Source organism: Schistocerca serialis, chromosome 9 (genome assembly GCF_023864345.2).
Source record: "Schistocerca serialis cubense isolate TAMUIC-IGC-003099 chromosome 9, iqSchSeri2.2, whole genome shotgun sequence".
In the NCBI taxonomy this organism is placed as follows: Eukaryota; Metazoa; Arthropoda; class Insecta; order Orthoptera; family Acrididae; genus Schistocerca; species Schistocerca serialis.
In genome coordinates this window covers 214,492,716-214,512,090 of record NC_064646.1, presented here as the reverse complement: position 1 = coordinate 214,512,090, position 19,375 = coordinate 214,492,716, and the positions used below count along the sequence as shown (strand labels likewise).

Here is a 19,375-nt window from a genome sequence, read left to right as displayed (position 1 = left end):
CTTCTGCAACAAGCTCAAGCATGAGGTTTGCTGTTATCGTTTGTCTTCCACATAGTCCAGACTTGATCCCAACTAATTTTCATCTGTTATCAAAGTTTAGAGAACACCTTCGAGGACTTCACTTTGATGTGATGAAGCGGTGCAAGCAGAGGTGATGTGGCTCCATCAACAAAGTCAAACATCGTACACTGACTGTGTCAACAAACTGGTCTCTCATTGGGAAAAATGTGTTCATTGCCAGGGCGACTATGTTGAGAAATAAATATGTAGACATGAAAAATAAACACTCCCTTTCCCTGGTATGTGTTTCATGTCGTTAAATATTTCAGAGCTTTATATTTAATGTTTCATCCATAGCTTGGTTCCAACTATAATCTGAGTGTGATAGCTATCCTGGACCCTAATGAATTCAGAACATTTTCTATGAATACTTCGACAATTTACTGTTAATATCTTGTCATTCGAAGTGTCTTTAATTTGTACACAATCTGATTCACCCTCTTCATATTGAATGGCAAGCATTCATCAGAGCATCTCAAAATGTTGCGTAAGCCCAGAAAAATGTGTATAATCTCTGCAAATAATCTGCCACCCTAGTAGTAGCTGCTTCGTGTGTGTAGTGCTCCCCGGACCTACTAATGCAAATCTTACAATTCTCCATCCCAAAGCTCAGATCTAGAAATCTGCAGCCACCAACGACTTTAATCTTGCTGCAATTAAGAGTTCTTTTAACCCATACAGACACAGACATTGACTCATTTATTTTGCAGTGATTCCTCGTCCTAAGAACCAAAGGCATTGTGAACATATAATAAAATGTACTCCTATCTCTGTTGTACACCTCACAAATCTGAAATGTCTGATAAGCAATAATTTCTCGACTGTTAAAAGTTTCCAGGCCTGCTGCAGTCTCTACTTAACCCCCACGTACTACAGTCACGGTAATGCAACGCTTACCATGTCCACTAGCATCTGCGTTAGTAAGTGTAAAATTCAGTACACATCCACAAAACACTGAAGGGCCATGCAAAATCACTTGCACACCTACACTGTTCTTCAGTTGACGAAACCTCTGGTTGAGCCCCTCCACTTGGTCCCAACCAAAGGACCCTGATCACTTCTGGGTACTGCAAACAGTAAGCTCTGCTTGCGTCCTGCAAGGTAGGTCAGCAATCTTCACCACACCAATCAAGCACCTGTACAAACTGAGGACAGCTTCAGAACCCAAGTGACAACTGACGACTGACATTGTTGCTGGTATGAGACTCAGCTTGCAGATAACGGTACCCGGCACCCTTTGTAGCTGCAAACATACTGAATGCACGTTGGACTTTTTTCCATCCCTGGATGCCATTTTCAAGAGACTCCATAACAAGTCCAACATTTAAGTTCTCAATAACTAGCGAAACCCTGCCCCCGTTTGCCTGCTCAGATGCTGCTGAAGAAACAGCTACTTGTCCACTCATAGGGTGAACTGGTGAGGCTACATGGACAGTCACCATATTCACTCTCTGTAAGGGATTATCCATGTTCTGATCTCAAAGTGTATGTTAAGCCTGTCACTAGCTGATTTGTATTGCCTATGATGTTGTATCAACACTCTTAACGTACTAGGTGCTAGTGTGATAAAACTGAATTTTCAGAGAAAAACACTTCATTACAGATGCAAATACATACATATAAAGCTAACAAGATAACATAGATCTACTGCTATCTTTTGTATGTAGCTTCATCAACTCTCATTTGCATTTTACCTTCCAACCTTATCTAGACCTCAGGCTATGCAGTTCATCAGTCTCTCACCAAGATCTAGATTCTGCCTTGAGACGAGACATTAGAGATCTTTCAACACAGACAGTGAAGAAGCTTCTGTATTTATCAATAAAAGAAACTCCTGTAAGCAGACATTTTACCATGGATGAACCTGATACGCTACAGTTATCACAGAAAAACCATGGGACCCATGGAATACCATGATACGGCTGCTCAGTCATCACTGACCCCTGCCATGTCTCACTCTTGTGGCATAAACTCGACCAGAATAGGGAAACAGTGTGCAATATCACTCTTCCTACCAAGTGACTTTCTTCCATTGCTCCATAATCCAGGTTTTATAGCTTCAGCATCATGTTTTCCTGTTAAGGGTATTTGCATCACTGACAAGTGGTTATGGGATTCCAACTAGCTCTGCAATTTCTTGTGTTTGGAACTCTCTTCATGTTGTTTTGGTGCTGAAAGGGTTCATGAGTGCAACATTCAGTTCTGCAGAGACTTAGCAGCTGGCGGTCTCCTAATTTTCATCACAGTCACTCTTCAGTGACCATCTGTCATGATCACTCAACAAACAATTTTGTATGCCTTGTGACTTAGTGGATTATGTTTTTCCATTTTCTCTATAAACAGTATAAATCTTTGACATGGTGCATTTTGAAACATCTAACACTTCAGCTACTTTGGCTATGGAAGCACTGACCATGCAAGCACCAACAATTTGTATCTTTCAAATTCCCTTAGCTCCCACTTAGTGCACTCGCAACTAAAAAGAGCGCTGTTCTCACCCTGACGCTTGCATTGTTTAGACGACATTGAACATGTGTCATTTGTGTTCAAATACAACAACCAACATGAAGGTGTATGTGCAACTGTTTGACAGCTGTTAATTGACTACCACATATTATCCTACCATTGGCTGTCTCCAACATAATATGGAAACATGTTGCCAACATCTCATTTGTACATCTCAAGTGCAGTCCATGAACATCCCTTTGTAAGCTTCGCTCTCATTTGTAGAAAAATGTTACACCCCCATTTTATATGGGTAGCAACAAAAAAGTGTTTGATTGTATACAGATGATGTGAAGTGGGTTAATATGGTTGGACACGAGGACAATGTCCTCTTTAACATAAAAGATTTGTATCAACTCACTTTATGTTGAAATGTCGCTTGGAAATGGCATACACTATGAAGTCATGATTCCAAGATAAATAATTACAATAGAAATCCTGGCAGAACATGTTGCCCTGTGTGAAATTTCACAGTTCAAATTTAAAAACTGCACTATTTAAATGCGTGTGTGTGTGTGTGTGTTTTTTTTTAAATTAAGGCCAGGGTACATAATTTCAGTTTCATTTCAAGTCAATTGTAGAACTAAATAAAACAACAAGTTTACTGTTACCAATCACTGTTTATTTATCTTCACAATACGTTTCAAAGGTTTAAACCTCCATCATCAGGTGGATTTACATTTGTTAGTATGACATTTTTGTGTGAGCTGTGTTACAATTTTTTTGGAGGAACTTGTGACACTGTCTACAGTGGCCACAGGTTCCTTTCACTATTGTAACACATCACATATATACTGTCATATTTTGTATTTAAGAATATTTTGCTAGGAGAACTTGATCTTTTACATTTAATGAATTTATGACTCAAACAAGTATTCCATTTAATTGATTCTTGCAATTTCTGTTTATGAGTTTCACATTTATTTATACTAAGATATTATTTGTTGCCAGTATAACTGACTGCAATGTAAACTTCTACTTAACTACTCTTTAATTAGTTCAGCAGTTCCATTAGAACTATATCATGGATTGGTCTTAAAATTACAGTCTTACTTAGTAGAAAGGGTTTTGCTTTCCAGCCAAGTGACAGTTCTACTTTTTGTACAGTATTTCAACAAATATCTCACCCGTCTTTTCCGTATGCTCCAATCAGTGGCCAGACTTTGATGTTTGGCTAGTGTAGCTTCTTATAGCAGAGTTTTACCCTCAGTGGTTGCTACACCCTTTGATGCATATTTGATTACATGAATTTCCACATCTTTAACAGATGACATCATGATGTCTTATTGAAATGAATGCATGACCCCATGCCTTACTTAAATACAAATTCCTGAGCCATCTTGTAATGTCTGCTGCCATAGACTCCTTACTTTCACTGTTCCAGAAATTTGGAGGCAACATCACAATACTGGTCTTATTGCATATCTTTTGTAATTATATTCCAGCTATTGCTTGGCAGCTTGTGATTTGCTTGACTGTTTCAGTCTTGTGTGTGACTGATGTTCAATACGAACACTGGAAAGTCCACGTTGGCAACTCCTTGACTGTTGCACCTGTTGTGATTGGCCGTTCAACATATGCTATGTTACATTTGCACAGAATGTGGCATATGCCAGCTTTTGGATCCCTAGAGTGTCTCTGAGATTAGAAAGCATACATTTAATTGTGACTACATAGATTTTTCCATTGTACTAATATATGGGTATTCTTTTCACATTTGCTGCCAAATCCTGAAAAAACGTAGTATCATCTGGCCACTATTTTCAGAGTAGATGCTCTTGCTGTGTCTCATATGAAGATCGCAGCAAGGAGAGCTGTTAAAATATTAGGTTAAGTTGATTTTATGATCTAACAGCATGCATCGGGATAATATCACAGATTTTGTTGCTGTTAGTGGAAATGAAATGCATTAGATGACACACTTTGTAGGAGTCTGCTGATTTCTCAGCAATTTAGTTTGCTTATGACAGATTAGTGACCCTTTGGGAGAGCACAGAAGCAGCATCCCCAGTGACTGTATAAATTACACCATGAAATAGCAGTACAGTTGAGTGCACCATGGACAGTGTTGTTTATTAGCAGTGGTCGATTCCTCCACCAACAGTCAACAAAGAAGCAGTAATCTCCCTAAAGAGTCATTTTCAATGCCACTTTTTATGGTCTTGATAAACATCAAGGGATTTGGTGTGTCAATGAGGCCTTATTGGCTGATTTGTGTAAGGAATGTAAATGTGACAAACATCCTGGTAGTTCAAAAGGCTCACCGAGTCTGCAACAGTCATCAGCAAAACACACAGGTACAGAGTTGGTTCTGGGGGGGTTCCATGATTAATATGGCAGTGCCATCATCACGAAAGCAAACCTCACATTCTCATCAACCTCACTGACTGAAGGAGATAACTTCAAGATTCTTTCGGTGTATATTCCGAAGCTTCTATATACAAGCCTCCAAGTGTCAACTTCATGTTTGAAGAACCCATCAACTTCAATTAACAGAACATACACTTAATTATCAGTGATTACAACTGTCAAAGTACATCTTGGGGATACACAGATTAAGATACCAGTGGCGAAAAACTTGAAAGCTGGACAGAGATTCATGATCTGCAGCTAAGTCATTTCCTAAAGCTGAGAGCATCCTTCAGCAGTGATTGAGTGAAGTGCTTCATCTGCTCCTTACACTGCAGTGGCATTCATGAAGAGCATGCTTCCATCCCCTTATACTGGAATCACTTTCATGAAGAGCATGATTCAAATCCCTGTCTGGTGGTCATCCTAGTTTACATTCTCTGTTGACCGCTGTATCGCTCAAGGGAAACACTTGAATGATTTCTTTTCACAAGACAGGTCTGCTTTCCTTCCCTAACGGTGTTAAAAACCAATTATGTGCTCAACATAACTGACCTCTTTGTCAATGGGGCCTTAAACCCTAACCTTTTCTTTTAACCAATATATTAACAAAATGTAGGTGGTACATTGTCACAAACGCTGGTGTGATCGATAGAGTTTAGGTGTTCTAAGAGGTTGTGAATTTTGTCAGTTACATTAATATATTCTTACTAAGAGTATCTTGTCAAACAATAAATATCGTGATGTCATAGTCTGCTAGAAGAGTTTAGTGTAGGATTCAACAAACTTTTTAGCAGTTAGCTCCAAGGATACCAAAGGTATTTCTTGCATAACTGAGGACATTAAAACAAAGTGTAATGTACGAATCTCAGAGCTGCAATTGACTGATGTGGTGTTAAAATTCAGCAGGGTTATAAATGTTGTGTTTGCTGTTGTATACATATTGTGTATGAATGAGCATATGCTGGTAGAGGAGTGAATTAATGTTACTAACTACAACATGTGTAAAACTATTACTGTGTGGTGGACACTAGGAAGTATTGCTCTAATACTAGTAGTTAGTAACGTTGGTGCACCCACGTACAAATTGGCAATAATGCACACATCAAGAAGAGTTTTGCATTACCCCGGTTCCCAGAACTTTTGAAGATAAACGTTGACTGTGGATATTGTACTACAGACACAGTCCCTCTGACTGTTCAGTGATGTTACTAAACCTGTCCAAAGATGTAAACAACTATGCATGAGCAGTGCCTATTAGATAGAGGTGATCCGACAGCCAATCAGTTCCAGTCATTCTACCAGGAAGGAGGTACATGGCTCATGTTGTGTGTAGTTAAACCATGCCTAGAAGGTCAATACCATGGTTTGATCACATCCACATTGTTACTTTGTGCCAGGAAGGGCTCTCAACTGGGGAAGTGTCCAGGCATCTCGGAGTGAACCAAAGCGATGTTGTGTGGACATGGAGGAGATACAGAGAGACAGAAAGTTGATAACATGCCTCATTCAGGTCGCCCAAGGACTACTACTCCTGTGGATGACCGCTACCTATGGATTATGGCTCAGAGGAACTATGGCAGCAACACCACCATGTTGAATAATGATTTTCGTGCAGCCACAGGACGTCATGTTACGATTCAAACTATGCGCAATAGGCTGCATGATGCGCAATTTCACTCACGACATCCATGGCGAGGTCCATCTTTGCAACCACGACACCATGCAGTGCGGTACAGATGGGCTCAACAACATGCTGAATGGACCGCTCAGGATTAGCATCATGTTCTCTTCACCGATGAGTGTCGCATATGCCTTCAACCAGACAGTTGTCGGAGACGTGCTTGGAGGCAACCCAGTCAGGCTGTGAACACCTTAGACATACTGTCCAGCGAGTGAAGCAAAGTGGAGGTTCCCTGCTGTTTTGGGGTGGCATTATGTGGGACCAACATACGCCGCTGTTGGTCATGGAAGGCGCCGTAACGGCTGTATGATACATGAATGCCATCCTCCGACCGATAGTGCAACCATATCAGCAACATATTGGTGAGGCATTCGTCTTCATGTTTGACAATTCATGCCCCATCATGCACATCTTGTGAATGACTTCCTTTAGAATAAAGACATTGCTCGACTAGAGTGGCCAGCATGTTCTCCAGACATGAACCCTATTGAACATTCCTGGGATGGACTGAAAAGGACTCTTTATGGATTATGTGACCCACCAACCACTCTGAGGGATCTATGGTGAATCGCCGTTGAGGAGTGGGACAATCTGGACCGACAGTGCCACCATGAACTTGTGGATAGTATGCCACAATGAATACAGGCATTGAGACGCCCTGCTAATCCAGCAGGACAGGACAGATAGTATAAATTGTGGAAAGGGGCCAAAATAAGGGCTGTCAGTTACACTCGAACATACAACTTTATTATTTGATCAAACATTACAAGATTCCAATTTTTTTTTTTTTTAACACAAGGCTTTAATCCTTGGGACTTAATTACCGGCTGAAAACCACTTTAATTTAAAAATGGCTGAAGGCCAATAACTTAAAATGCAAGCATAATCAGAAATTTAACAGGCAAGTGTTATCTGAAAACAGTCCTTTAGTTAGGCTGAAGTAAACAAATTAAATTCAAATTGGCCGAAGGCCTAACATTTAAAACTCCATAACATTAAACTTTTTTAAATAGCAAAGGCCTTATGTGAAACAGTTCTTTAATTTAGGCTGAAGGCCTTATGAGCAAAAGAGCTCAAACTCAAAATCGGCTGAAGGCCAAAGGCTTAAAATTCAACAACATTTAAAGTTTTAAAATGCCAAAGGGCTTACATGAAACAGTACTTTAAACGAGGCTGAAGACCTTAAAATAATAATAATAATAATATCGGCTAGAAGCCGTACAAGTACAAACAACAAGAACCCAAGGGTGCTCAGATGTTCGAAAGTCGGCCTGTATTTCAAACACTAACGCTCGCTTAGGTGAGACAGGCAGTTTGGGCCAACCATTCATGATCCGACGACAACCCAACCAACCGACAGTCAACGAACCCACCGACAAGATAACTTCCACTTCACCCAACCAGGGCACAACAGGGAGTTCAACAGAACAACGTAGAAGATACTGGCACCCACAATCAATCATACATGAAGCAGTCAAACTACGCACTGTGCTGGGCAACAACAACACGATGAGGAAACTACACTGCCTGAAATTTACGTCAACGGCCAGGCCAGGTAACCGGAACGTTAACAGCCACAAGGCAGAAAATTCCGCTGGTGCACTTCAATTCAAATAACCGAATGCAGTGAAACTCCACCAGAGGGTGGCTAGAATTTTCCAACTTGAAAACCACGCTGTTGCTCGCGAGCATATCCCAACAGCCGACAATGCACTCCAAACGACACAGTGTGAACAGTCTTGACTTGCTGGTAGGCCAAATCAAAACTCCAGGGTTGGTGAGCCACGGACCTTGTAGCAATGGGAACAGCACCACACACTCTGCATAGAGACCGCCAGTGGGCCCAGCCAAACTATGCCCTGCTGAGAATTCCTCGCTGTTCAACGCCAACCGACTGACTCCGCCAACCCATAAGCGATCGGCGAGTAAATACACGTTATCCGGTAAGATGACCAACCGACGATCAACCAAGACCGTCCCCACTCGAGCCATGTGTGCTGGCAAAGGTTGGGTGAATCATGGCTATCCGAACCTCACTCCCGTTCCAACCCGACCAAACTTCTGCCACGTCCGAACTGTCCGACTGCCAGGTCCGAACCCATCTGCTGGCACGTTCCAACTCACAGCAAGACACATGACAACCGGGAAGTAATAGCAGTGCCGCAAAGATAATACGGCAGAACTTATATTGATAGCGCTGCTGTCGCCGCTCATGGACAGGCAAAGCAGCAACTCGGTGACACAAGTAATTGAAACTAACCTAATGAGGTGGCAGTACGCCAAAAACAGGATGTTAAATAAGAGATGGCATGAACATGAGCCACGCACAGCTCAGGCATGCATCAGTGCAAGAGGACGTGTTACTGAGTATTAAAGGTATCGGTGTGAACAGCAATCTGGACCACCACTTCTGAAGGTCTCGTTGTATGATGGTACAACATGCAATGTGCAATTTTCATGAGCAATAAAAAGGTCGGAAATATTGTTTATATTGATCTCTATTCCCGTTTCTGTACAGCTTCCATAACTCTCGGAACTGAGGTGTTGCGAAACTTTTTTTGATGTGTGTATAACTTGAGTGCCGTAACATCTACACCCTAAAACTTGATTGATTAGTTAGGAGGAACAGTTTGATCCCTTCACCACTATGTAGAGAAAATCCATTCACCTCATCCTCTCTCTCCATGCTGCAAAACATCATCGTTTGTCAGAAATAAATGCAATGCTGAGGACTCCGGACTGTAGAGCACTGTTGGATTAAGAGACCCTTGCTGAATTAGAGATTCGTTCAAATAGTGTTCCAAAGGAGTGGGTTATTAGGTTAACAAATCAAGCAGGTGGTGCATCTAAAATAAAGAGTGCCTTTAGAAGAAATCAAATCTGAAAAGGAATTAGAAAACTAAACCCAGAATTATGGTACAGGCTCCTAGTCTCTGATACATTATAATTGTGTCTATCATAGATTGTTAAAGTCGTGTAAATAGAGACAGGGTTTTCAGTTGGGGCAAGGTGTAAATTCAGTTCTCATAGTATTAAGATCTTGCTCATTATCTCACGTCTCAGAGCTGGGAAATCTTAGTGAATCAAACCTGGTTGTAAAGCTAGGTGTAACATCATTCACATTAAGGCTGGAGACCAAGGCAGCAAGCACACAGCAGACTAGTGCTTGGAGCAGCTGAAGAAGATAGCTAAGTCAGTTTTTGGAATATTTTGAACGAAATGGGTTCTCCAAATCGTCTAGACATCTGATACGTACCTTCAGTTAGTTGCACGTAGAAAGTTTCAGAATTATCATTAGAATTCATTTAAAGATCCTTTTGATGTCCCACTGTTGTGTTATGGACATACTTCCTTGAAAACATTTGCTGTGCCTACTTGTAATGTTTCCTCGGCCAACCATCTTGTGGAATTTGGTGGTAACCAACCAAATGTGGTTTGTGGTGAGTACCACATGCTGCTTGCCTCCATGATCAGTTTACAGTGAGGACAATAAAAACAAAAAATGTAGAATATATGTTAAAAATCGGCAACAATCCATTGATCGACAATGTATTTTCTGGCATATGCATATGATTTGATTGTAGTGTGCTATATTATTTTAGTTTTTTTATTTTGTTGTTGGTGTTAACTCTTTCAGGCTGCCTTCAACCCTAAATCACCTTTTATCAAAGGGTATGGTCGCATCATTGAAATACTTAATGAAGAATATGGATTGGCACTGATATCTCTGCGTCATAATCATTGGGAGAGTATGCTTTTTCATCGTAGTGTTGCTTTCCTTTTTGGCTTGAAACTAACAACACACAACCTTCAAGAAATCTTCAAAGAAGGTGAGACATTTAATACTTAGTCAGTGAGTTAAACACATCGCTGTTTATGTGATTTATGTAATACTGCAGTAGAAAGAGAACATGTGTAAACTTTACTTTCTTTCTCAAGTTTACCGATAGACAGCCAGTACACAAAAACTGAAAATATGAGTAAGCTATAATGCAGCAACAACAAGAATGCTTATTTAACATCTCTTAGAATTAAATCAACTACAACAGAGCTGCAAATACAGTGAACATGTACAAAATTCAACTCTCTCCGTTTAAAAATCTGTGTTTTGGCTGTTCGCTTCATCTGTTGAAGGTAACCAAGCATTTTAACGTTTTTTTTAACTACGTAAGGTGAAATAACTAGAGTGTTCAAAGACTAACATTCTAACTGTAAGTTACTTGCTCACATGAAAATAAAAGTCTGTAATGCAGAATGGAAATGTACAGTTGAACCAAAGTAATTTCCAGCGCAGGGTGTATACGACCTGTGACAACCGGGAGATCCGGGAAAAATCCAGGAATTTTTTCATCCGGGAGAAAACCAGAAAACCCGGGAATTTTTCATTGTTTCAGTTAAATTTTTGTAATTTTGACTGGAAAGAACCAATACTCTGACAAAGGACCTCGCTCCTGCAGAATAATACTGCAGCAATAAAACATGAACGACAGAAAAAAAAACGAAAATAAAACTTATGTTATAAAGGAAATGCGCCATATACAACAACAAAACACAGTGCTCATATAAGCGTCTGCCAATAGCAAAATGTGTCGAAGGCTTTAGGAAGACTATGCAGTGCTTCATAACAACAAATTGCCTCAGATGAGCATGATGTCACAACTGCTTATGTTAGATTCATGTGAGCAGTTGCAAGCGGGCTCATGCACATGTGCAGTTAAGTTGCGTTTGAGTAGTACCTTCTCTACGAGAATGTCACACAAATTGTGGAAGAATATGACGATTCCAAATTTATATAAAAGTACTTCAGAAGTTAGAGCGTATGAATTAAATGTGAAACTATTTCCTAACATCAAACTTTTTGCTTGTAATAAGGCTAATAGGCATTTGATATTGCATTGCAGAAGCCTGGCAGTTAGCTATATAAGCAATAGCAGCAGGCAGCCAGATGCTACCCAGAAAAATTTTACTGGCACTGCCAGATTCACGCATGTACATCAGGCCCAGATCTAGGGGGTGGGGGGCAAACTGAATTTTACGCCCCTGGCGTCAATTTCGGGGAAGGGGTGGGGAGGGGAGGGGGGGGGGGGGGGGTGCAAATTCATATTCTTGAGGAAAAAGACCTTGTTTCACAAAGTGCCTAGCATCCAGAGCACGTTGGTCTATCGATTCTTCATATGATTTTGAAATGCATCCCTGTTGGTTTTTGAGCAGATTCTAAGTTGATTTATGAAGGAATAAGTTGATTTTTGAATGCGTGCATAGTGTATGTGATGTCTCTGCCAGGGGAATCCCTGATACATCTAGAAATAAACTTTCCTGCAGACCAAAGGGGACAAGGCTATATGAACTGAGTGAAATAAAGCTGATCGGGTGAATGCCCGTTGCTGTTTATGTGGTTGACTGGGTTTGTGAATGATCAACATTGTTATAATTACTAGCGAAATCCATTGATTGAGAATACCAGAGTGGAAATAAATGACCAACAGGAATAACAGGTAAGAAAGATTACAAATTTTGTTCTCGGTGTATCCAAGAAAATGAAGTTTTGACAGAAAATTTTTGGCCAGCCGCCACACTAGTAAGGGCCAGTGGTACAATCCCCGACTAACAGCCGCTAAAGTTCTATTCTGGGAGCAGTGCGGAAAATGCATTGTACAATGCGTCTAACCGGAGAATAAGCATGGGATAACTAAACTGGTTATCGTAACAGGGTTAGTGAAGTTAACCAGAGAAAAAGTTTTGACACTGGCAGGAATAGTTACAGAATTAGTGATGACAAGATTGTTTGTTAGAACGAGGAATGAGAAGAAACGAGGATGTCGCACAAATTGTGGAAGAATATGACGATTCCAAATTTATATAAAAGTGCTTCAGAAGTTAGAACGTATGAATTAAATGTGAAACTCTTTCCTAACATAAAGCTTTTTGCTTGTAATAAGGCTAATAGGCATTTGATATTGGTACTTCAGGAATTACATTCTGTCGTGTTATAAAAATGACCATTTGTGCCGAAACAGTCTCGTTCATTTGGTGTGTGTTGAAATTGCTGCAATATTAGGCAGACCTATATCGTTTTATCTAGCAGATAGTGACAAAATACATGTAATTAGATCAAGAAACTGCACCAGTGTTGTGTACTAGTTTTTTCAGTATTACATAATGACATTTTGAGTTTTCATGTAGCAAAACGTTTGACGATCTTTTATGAGGTAATAGATTCTTTCCCAGGAAGGAAAGCACACCATGTAAAGCTGTAGCAAGATTGGAGAGGAAAAAAATGCTAGGTCTTAAGGAGTGAAGAAATGTGTACTGTCTTCCCTGTCTCTTGTCTTTACTGGTTTATGTATCCTATATTTAATTTTATGTCACACAAAACAAGAAGTTATGAAGAGTTCTTGTGCTCCCGGTTACAAATAATCCCATCCAGTATTAATTGTGAGTTTATTTTTTTTCAGAGGGGCAGTATGTCAAACTGGCTGACTGGAAGCAGGAGAGGCACCACAGGACATTTTAATTTCCACTGTCCTGAATATAGTTTGATGGCATCCATTACAAAATATTACACGTTTGAACTTCACAGAGTGAAATACAGCGACGTGCAATAGAAGAATGCTGTGTGAAGAGGCATGGCACTGCACTTAGGCACGCTTACAACCAAATAACATGTCTTACATTTCCTCTAACACATATGTTTTAAGTTTATCAGACTCTTCAGAAAGATGCACACTACAAAATGAACATATTTTTGAAAAGTCGATTGTTTTAAAGTCTTGGTGTCCTACATCAACACTCGAGGGAGAGGGTGGGGGGCACTATCATCTAGTGTTGCCCGGTTCGGGAATATCGTAGATCCAGGGCTGATACACAGAGCAGTCTGAGTTGTAGTGGGGAGGTGGGTAGTGTCCACGTGACCCTTGTTTACATTTAGTGATTTTGCTGTTTCCTCTTTTGTTTATTGCTCTCATGTCAAATGAAAACAAAACATATTTCTGTGACCGGGAGCTATCATGTGAATTACAATACATTCACATAATTACGGAAGGCTAAAATATGTTATTACTTTCAGATTGTATTTTATTTTATTTCCGCCTTTCTGACAGTCGAGCATTAATTGCCTTGCAGAACAAAGAAGTTATTTTTGTTGGTTTGCTAAAGAAATTCGGCTTTTATTAATCTGTTCTGCTGAGGTAGTCAATTTATTTGAAACGAAATGTTTAATTCCACACTATTGGCTAGTTTCATGTGTTCATTGCATTTTAAATGCACATTTCTATCTTCTAGCGCATGTGGCATTATGCCATAATAAAGAACCAAACATGCGGTGATACAGTACTGGTATCCAAGAAAATTTACATCTATATCTGGACATATGAGTGTGTACTTTATGCGTATTGGTATTGTTCACAAAATTCCGATGCTCTTGAAGTATCCTTTAATGTCTTGTTTCTTTTATGACATAATGTGAGCTCTTTTAATGTTGTACACACACAAACATAAGAGTTTCCTGCGTAGTCATAGCAGTGCAAGCATGGTGATGCCTGTTATCTGGCGCTCTCTGGAATGTGCTGAAAGAAATCTATTTCTAATGGGTTGCGGGAAAATATTGTGAATGGTTGTTTGAAAAGCGTTACTTTCAGAATAAATTTCCTTTTACACAAGATGAACTATGGGCGAGAATGTGTGATGAATGTGTTAAATCACAGAGTGCTTGTCTCATTTAAAAATCATCTCTTTGAGAACGACCATCTAGAATAATTTGGAGCCCAGAAGATCAGATATTTATGTTATTGTTAAAAAATTTTACTAGCACATGTATGTGATATCTTAACGTGCAACACACGCAAAAAAGATCAACATTATATGTGAAAGCTTAGCTTCTCTTGCAGCTTGTTAATCTAAGTGACCAGTATTATATGTGAAAGCTTTGCTTTTCTTGTAGCAACAGTATGTATAATAATTTAAACCATTAACTTTTCCTATTTGTTTGTTCGCACTACTTAACAGTGATGTTGCTATTGGCCGACTACATCACATGTCCTATGCTCTGAATATCCCCCGTCATCAGATGGCGAGATCACGTGACATGAGCTATCACTGGCTAACAAAAACGCATCACAATCTCGATTTCAATGCTTCAGAAAGTAACATGTGGTGTTTGGTGAAATTGGAATTTATACTTTCGTAATATGAAAATATGCAGTGTCTATGTTGCTAGACATCAGAAATCTTTCCAAAACATGTTTTTTCCGTGAATTTCGTTTTCTAAAGTGCCGGGAATTTCTATGCCAGTGTATAAAACCATAACCATTTGAAGGATTGATAAGTTTTACAGTTCCGAGGAAAAGTATACTCTCAGTTAACACGGAAAAAGTATATTTTTATCCAGGAGAGGGCGTATTTTTAACCGGGAAAAATCTGGGATTTTTTTTTCCTCGTCTGTGTATAGGCCCTGCAGCAGACAGCGTCAAACATTCTTCTGGAGTCTTTCACCTGTGATAGGCAATCTGTAGCTCAGATTGCAAAGATTTGACTCAGAGAGACAGTTAGAACAATTTTTATTCTCACGTTTCCCTCCAGTACTAAATTGGTGATCCCTTGCCTCGGAATGTGTCCTACCAACCGATCCCTTCTTGTAGTTAAGTTTTGCCACAAATTTCTCTTGTCCCCAGTTCTATTCAGTAACTCCTCATTAGTTACATGATCTACCCATCTAATCTTCAGCATTCTTGTGAGCACCACATTTCAAAAGCTCCTTTTCTCTCCTTGTCTAAAATGTTTATCGTCCTCATGTTTCACTTCCATACAGGGCTACACTCCATATAAATACTTTCAGAAAGGACTTCCTGACACTTAACTCTATAGTCGATGTTAGCAAATTTCTCTTCTTCAGAAACACATTTCTTGCCATTGCCAGTCTACTTTGACAATCATCAGTTATTTTACTTCCCAAATAACAAAACTCATTTAGCACTTTAAATAAGTGTCGGATTTCCTAATTTAATTCCCCCAGCATCTCCTGATTTAATTCAATTACATTCCATTATCCTTGTTTTGCTAAATCCTTATTCAGTCATTATTTCATTAAATCATTTTACCCACTATATTATTTAACAGTTGCCAGTGACAATAGACATTTGGTTATTTTGCAAACATTTTATTTAAATAAATATTCATGATTTACTATGCCTTCATGTCAAGTGAAGTGAGGATGCCAAAAGTCGTTTTTTTCTAGGTTGTTATAATTTGAAAGCTCCTATTCTCCTCTTTACAACAAACATTTTACTTTTTCTGAAAAGTAATATCTCAAAAGTTATTCATATTCAAAATTTTTGTGTTCCAAAGCATTAGACTCTTAAAATGCACTTTTTTCCAAAATGCAGCAGCATAAATTTTGTTGCCCTGGTTTTGCAGTTTCTGAAGATGTGTACTATCTCTAAAATAACCGCTTAGTCTGTTAATTATTCCAATTACAAAATTTGACTTTCAAGGAACTTTATTGCGCACTTTGGGAACCACCGCACACGCTCTCCCATAAGATAGTACCAATAATTTGGCTGTTTTGTAATCACAAAATTACGAGTTAAGCAAATTTATTTCACTGTATTTTGTATCTTGGCCCCTTTTAATTTTTCTGTCTTATGTTAATATGTAAAGTGAAGTAGCTTAATATTTTGCCAATTTGTAATTTTCTGTAATATGCACGTCTATAAATTAGCATAGTGCACAAAACTTCAGTCAATCTGATACTCTGTTAAGCCACTCGTGGAATATGTAAAGTGCTGACCTTTGAGATAACAGTTACTAATTACAAGTCAATTGTGATTGGTTTAAAGCAATAAATGCAAATAAAGAAACAAGTGAATTTGACTTTGTTGTGATACTATATCATTATTTTCTTTGAACAAACCTATTAATTAGGTACTTAAGATTTTTGTAGTTGAGTGTCAATGAGACTTATGAGGCAAATTACGGGTCGGTAACCAATTTATCCACTCATAAGTATAAAACATAAGTATTAAACAGCCTCTGCACTGTGTGGCACTCATGACTGAACACCATCACAGGTTCATTACAGTATGTTGTGGCACCTTACAGTCGAGGCTAAAAGTTACTACGTAATTTTATTTGGGAGACAGGACATTTCCATTTAGTTAAAACATAGTACATGTCAAGGAGAGCAACTGATGGCAACTGAATTATTACAGTAACTTTTGTTACAAACTTGGTGACAGGTAGCTCTGCAGCTGTTGATTTGTAAATGTTCTGTAACAAAGAACAACTGGATATCTTTGTAAAAAATGTGCGCCACACAGTAATAAAAGGCATTTTAAGGCACCATCGTAATACCTGTCTCGATACTAGGGAAAGACTGATTAATTATGGTAGCCGCATAGGGAGGATCTGGCAAGAGAACCCACTAATCCATGGTGTATGCATGTGTCTTACAGCACATTTTATTTTTTGACATGAGTGACAATGAAAGTTGAAGTCAGGTTAGGAGACATGCTTTATTAGTGTAATTCTTGAGTCAACTGCTTGAGAAAAGCAAGAATTCGGGTTTTCTTTTGCAGTCTGGCACAAATTTTAAATTGTCACGATACTTTCATATTCATAAAACTTTGTAGATTTTAATGTCCGTGTGTGAGTGCACATTTCATAGGTGGACTGTGTTAGTAAATCTTCCTGTCTGTTTGATAATTGTGTTGTTCAGGCTCTAGTATCAAGGAGAACTGTCAGGAATGTGCTGATATTACTAAATGTTTTCAATTGTATGTTTGTTTGAAGCATTGAAATTGACATTTTTCCTATAGGCTGGTATGTCGACAACAGCTTATCCAATAACTATGAAGAAGTCATTGAAAAAATTTTATACTTGATCAAGATTTACATTAATACCATTTTTAAACTTAATTTGCAGAATCTTTTTACTTTTAATATTGTATTCAATTCTATTTCAACTACGGGTTACACTGCCCTTGTCATGTTTCTGTGTTTGGTTATGAACATACAATTGCACTGTTATTTTGTTGTCATAACTTTAGTTATATGGTGTTTAACATGGATCACAAAATCAGTATTCTTGTTACATTTTATCTCGTCTTGTAGCTTTATGATTGTGGAATTGAAGACTTTATCCCTACAACCATTCTGTCCCATTTACTTTCTTCTTTCTTTTGCCAAGTTTGCGTTTTATAATACTGTCTCCAGTTCAAAGAGTTATTGGGGTATGTAATTACCCCCATGTATGCTGTCAGAATTGTCAAGAACCAAATGCTAATTTTACATGTAAGAAACAGTGGTATTACATGTTCAAAATATAAACAACCTTTTTCATTTGACTGTATGCAAGAACATTTTTTATTGTTCAGAAACTATGCAAAAAATCAGAACTTCTCAAGTGAAGCCTATAATAGCCTTGAGTACATGTTTAAACATCATTTTTGTTCCAGGTGACCAGATTCGTTTTATTGCTGTGCCAGCACCAACTAAAAAACTTATGACCCTCTGGCTGGCAACACAGATTAGTGTAGCAGTTGGTTCCACACTGTTGGAGGGTGATCTCCCTCCAATTAAATGATAAATCCATACTGAATTATTTGTACATGATGCTTTCTGTTGTTTTAAAAGCTATTACTTGTATGGTTACTGTTTAAAGAAGATTATTAATGTAATGCTCAAGGATGTTGAGACAGAGAGGTACACTTTTGAATTCAGTTTCTTGTAGTTTTTTTTTGTATGTAAGATTGTGTAGAAGAATTGTAATGAGGAGGTGAATTAATGACTCTGTATCTGTCAAATTTCATATTTCTTTGATAAAAAAAATGTGTAATGTTGAGATGAATATCTTCAGGTTTGTAAATTGATTATATGAAGTAAAGGGACGTACTGTATAACAATAAAACAAAGAGAAGAGGAATTAACCAATTAATCAGAAACAACCATTCCCAAGAACATACAAGAATTATAAAATTAACAGATGATTCAGAAGTTTGATACCAGTAGGCAAACAACAGGCTGAAAAATTGAGTCCCATATGAAATTGATGTAAAAAACACAAAAAATTCTGCCAACCTTATAAAAATCAGAAAATAATTCAGCCAAATTATCAGCAAATCTAATCAGCTCAGCAGGAGAATATTACAAGACCTTTGGGAGACAACTTCTGTCATAATGCAGAGAAGTGAGTACAGAGAAATGCTGTATGCTAACCAGGTAGTGCCAAAATCATGGAAGAAGCATTCAGTATACTTTTGAAACCTGCAAAACTTTGAGATATTACAAACACCCCAACAAAGATGAAACAACAAGACGTAAACCATCCCCTTCCCCTGTCCAAGAAGCAACACTCAAGAAACTGAAAATTTAGAAGGCATGCAGAGAAGACAAAAGTTTTCACAGAAATGTGGAAACATGCCAGTGACATAGTTTGGACACACTCCCTAGCCTCCTACACATGGCTGTATAAAAATTTGAATAACATAAAAATTCTGCAAACGTTGGACCGACATATAATCCTCCTACTCCAGCAACAAGGAGACAAGAAAAATCCAGGTAACTACAGGGGTGTATCTCTATGGGACTTTTTTACTTTGTACTTAATTATTAAATTTGTAATATCAACTTTTAATAATTCAGCTAAGAACAGTGCATCATGCAATCTTTCTGGGGTAAATGCTGTGAGAGAATCAAATTTTCTTTTACAAATCATTATTCTCTGAAAAAGCCTCTTTCTTTTGCCATGGAAGCTTAGGGCAGTACTCACGTATGACTTGAAGT

General features: G+C 38.5%; 1 protein-coding gene across 1 annotated transcript in view; it reads left to right on the top strand.

Moving 5' to 3' along the window:
• The window catches only part of LOC126418669 (uncharacterized), a 43,047-nt gene extending 24,535 nt beyond the window's left edge, over positions 1 to 18,512 (top strand). Inside the window, exons 3-4 of the mRNA XM_050085554.1 lie at positions 10,236 to 10,428; positions 18,049 to 18,512. Coding sequence (XP_049941511.1) covers positions 10,236 to 10,428; positions 18,049 to 18,176 — 321 coding nt within the window. The 3' untranslated portion in view covers positions 18,177 to 18,512. The remainder of the gene's footprint in view (positions 1 to 10,235; positions 10,429 to 18,048) is intronic.
• The last annotated feature ends 863 nt before the right edge of the window (positions 18,513 to 19,375 follow it).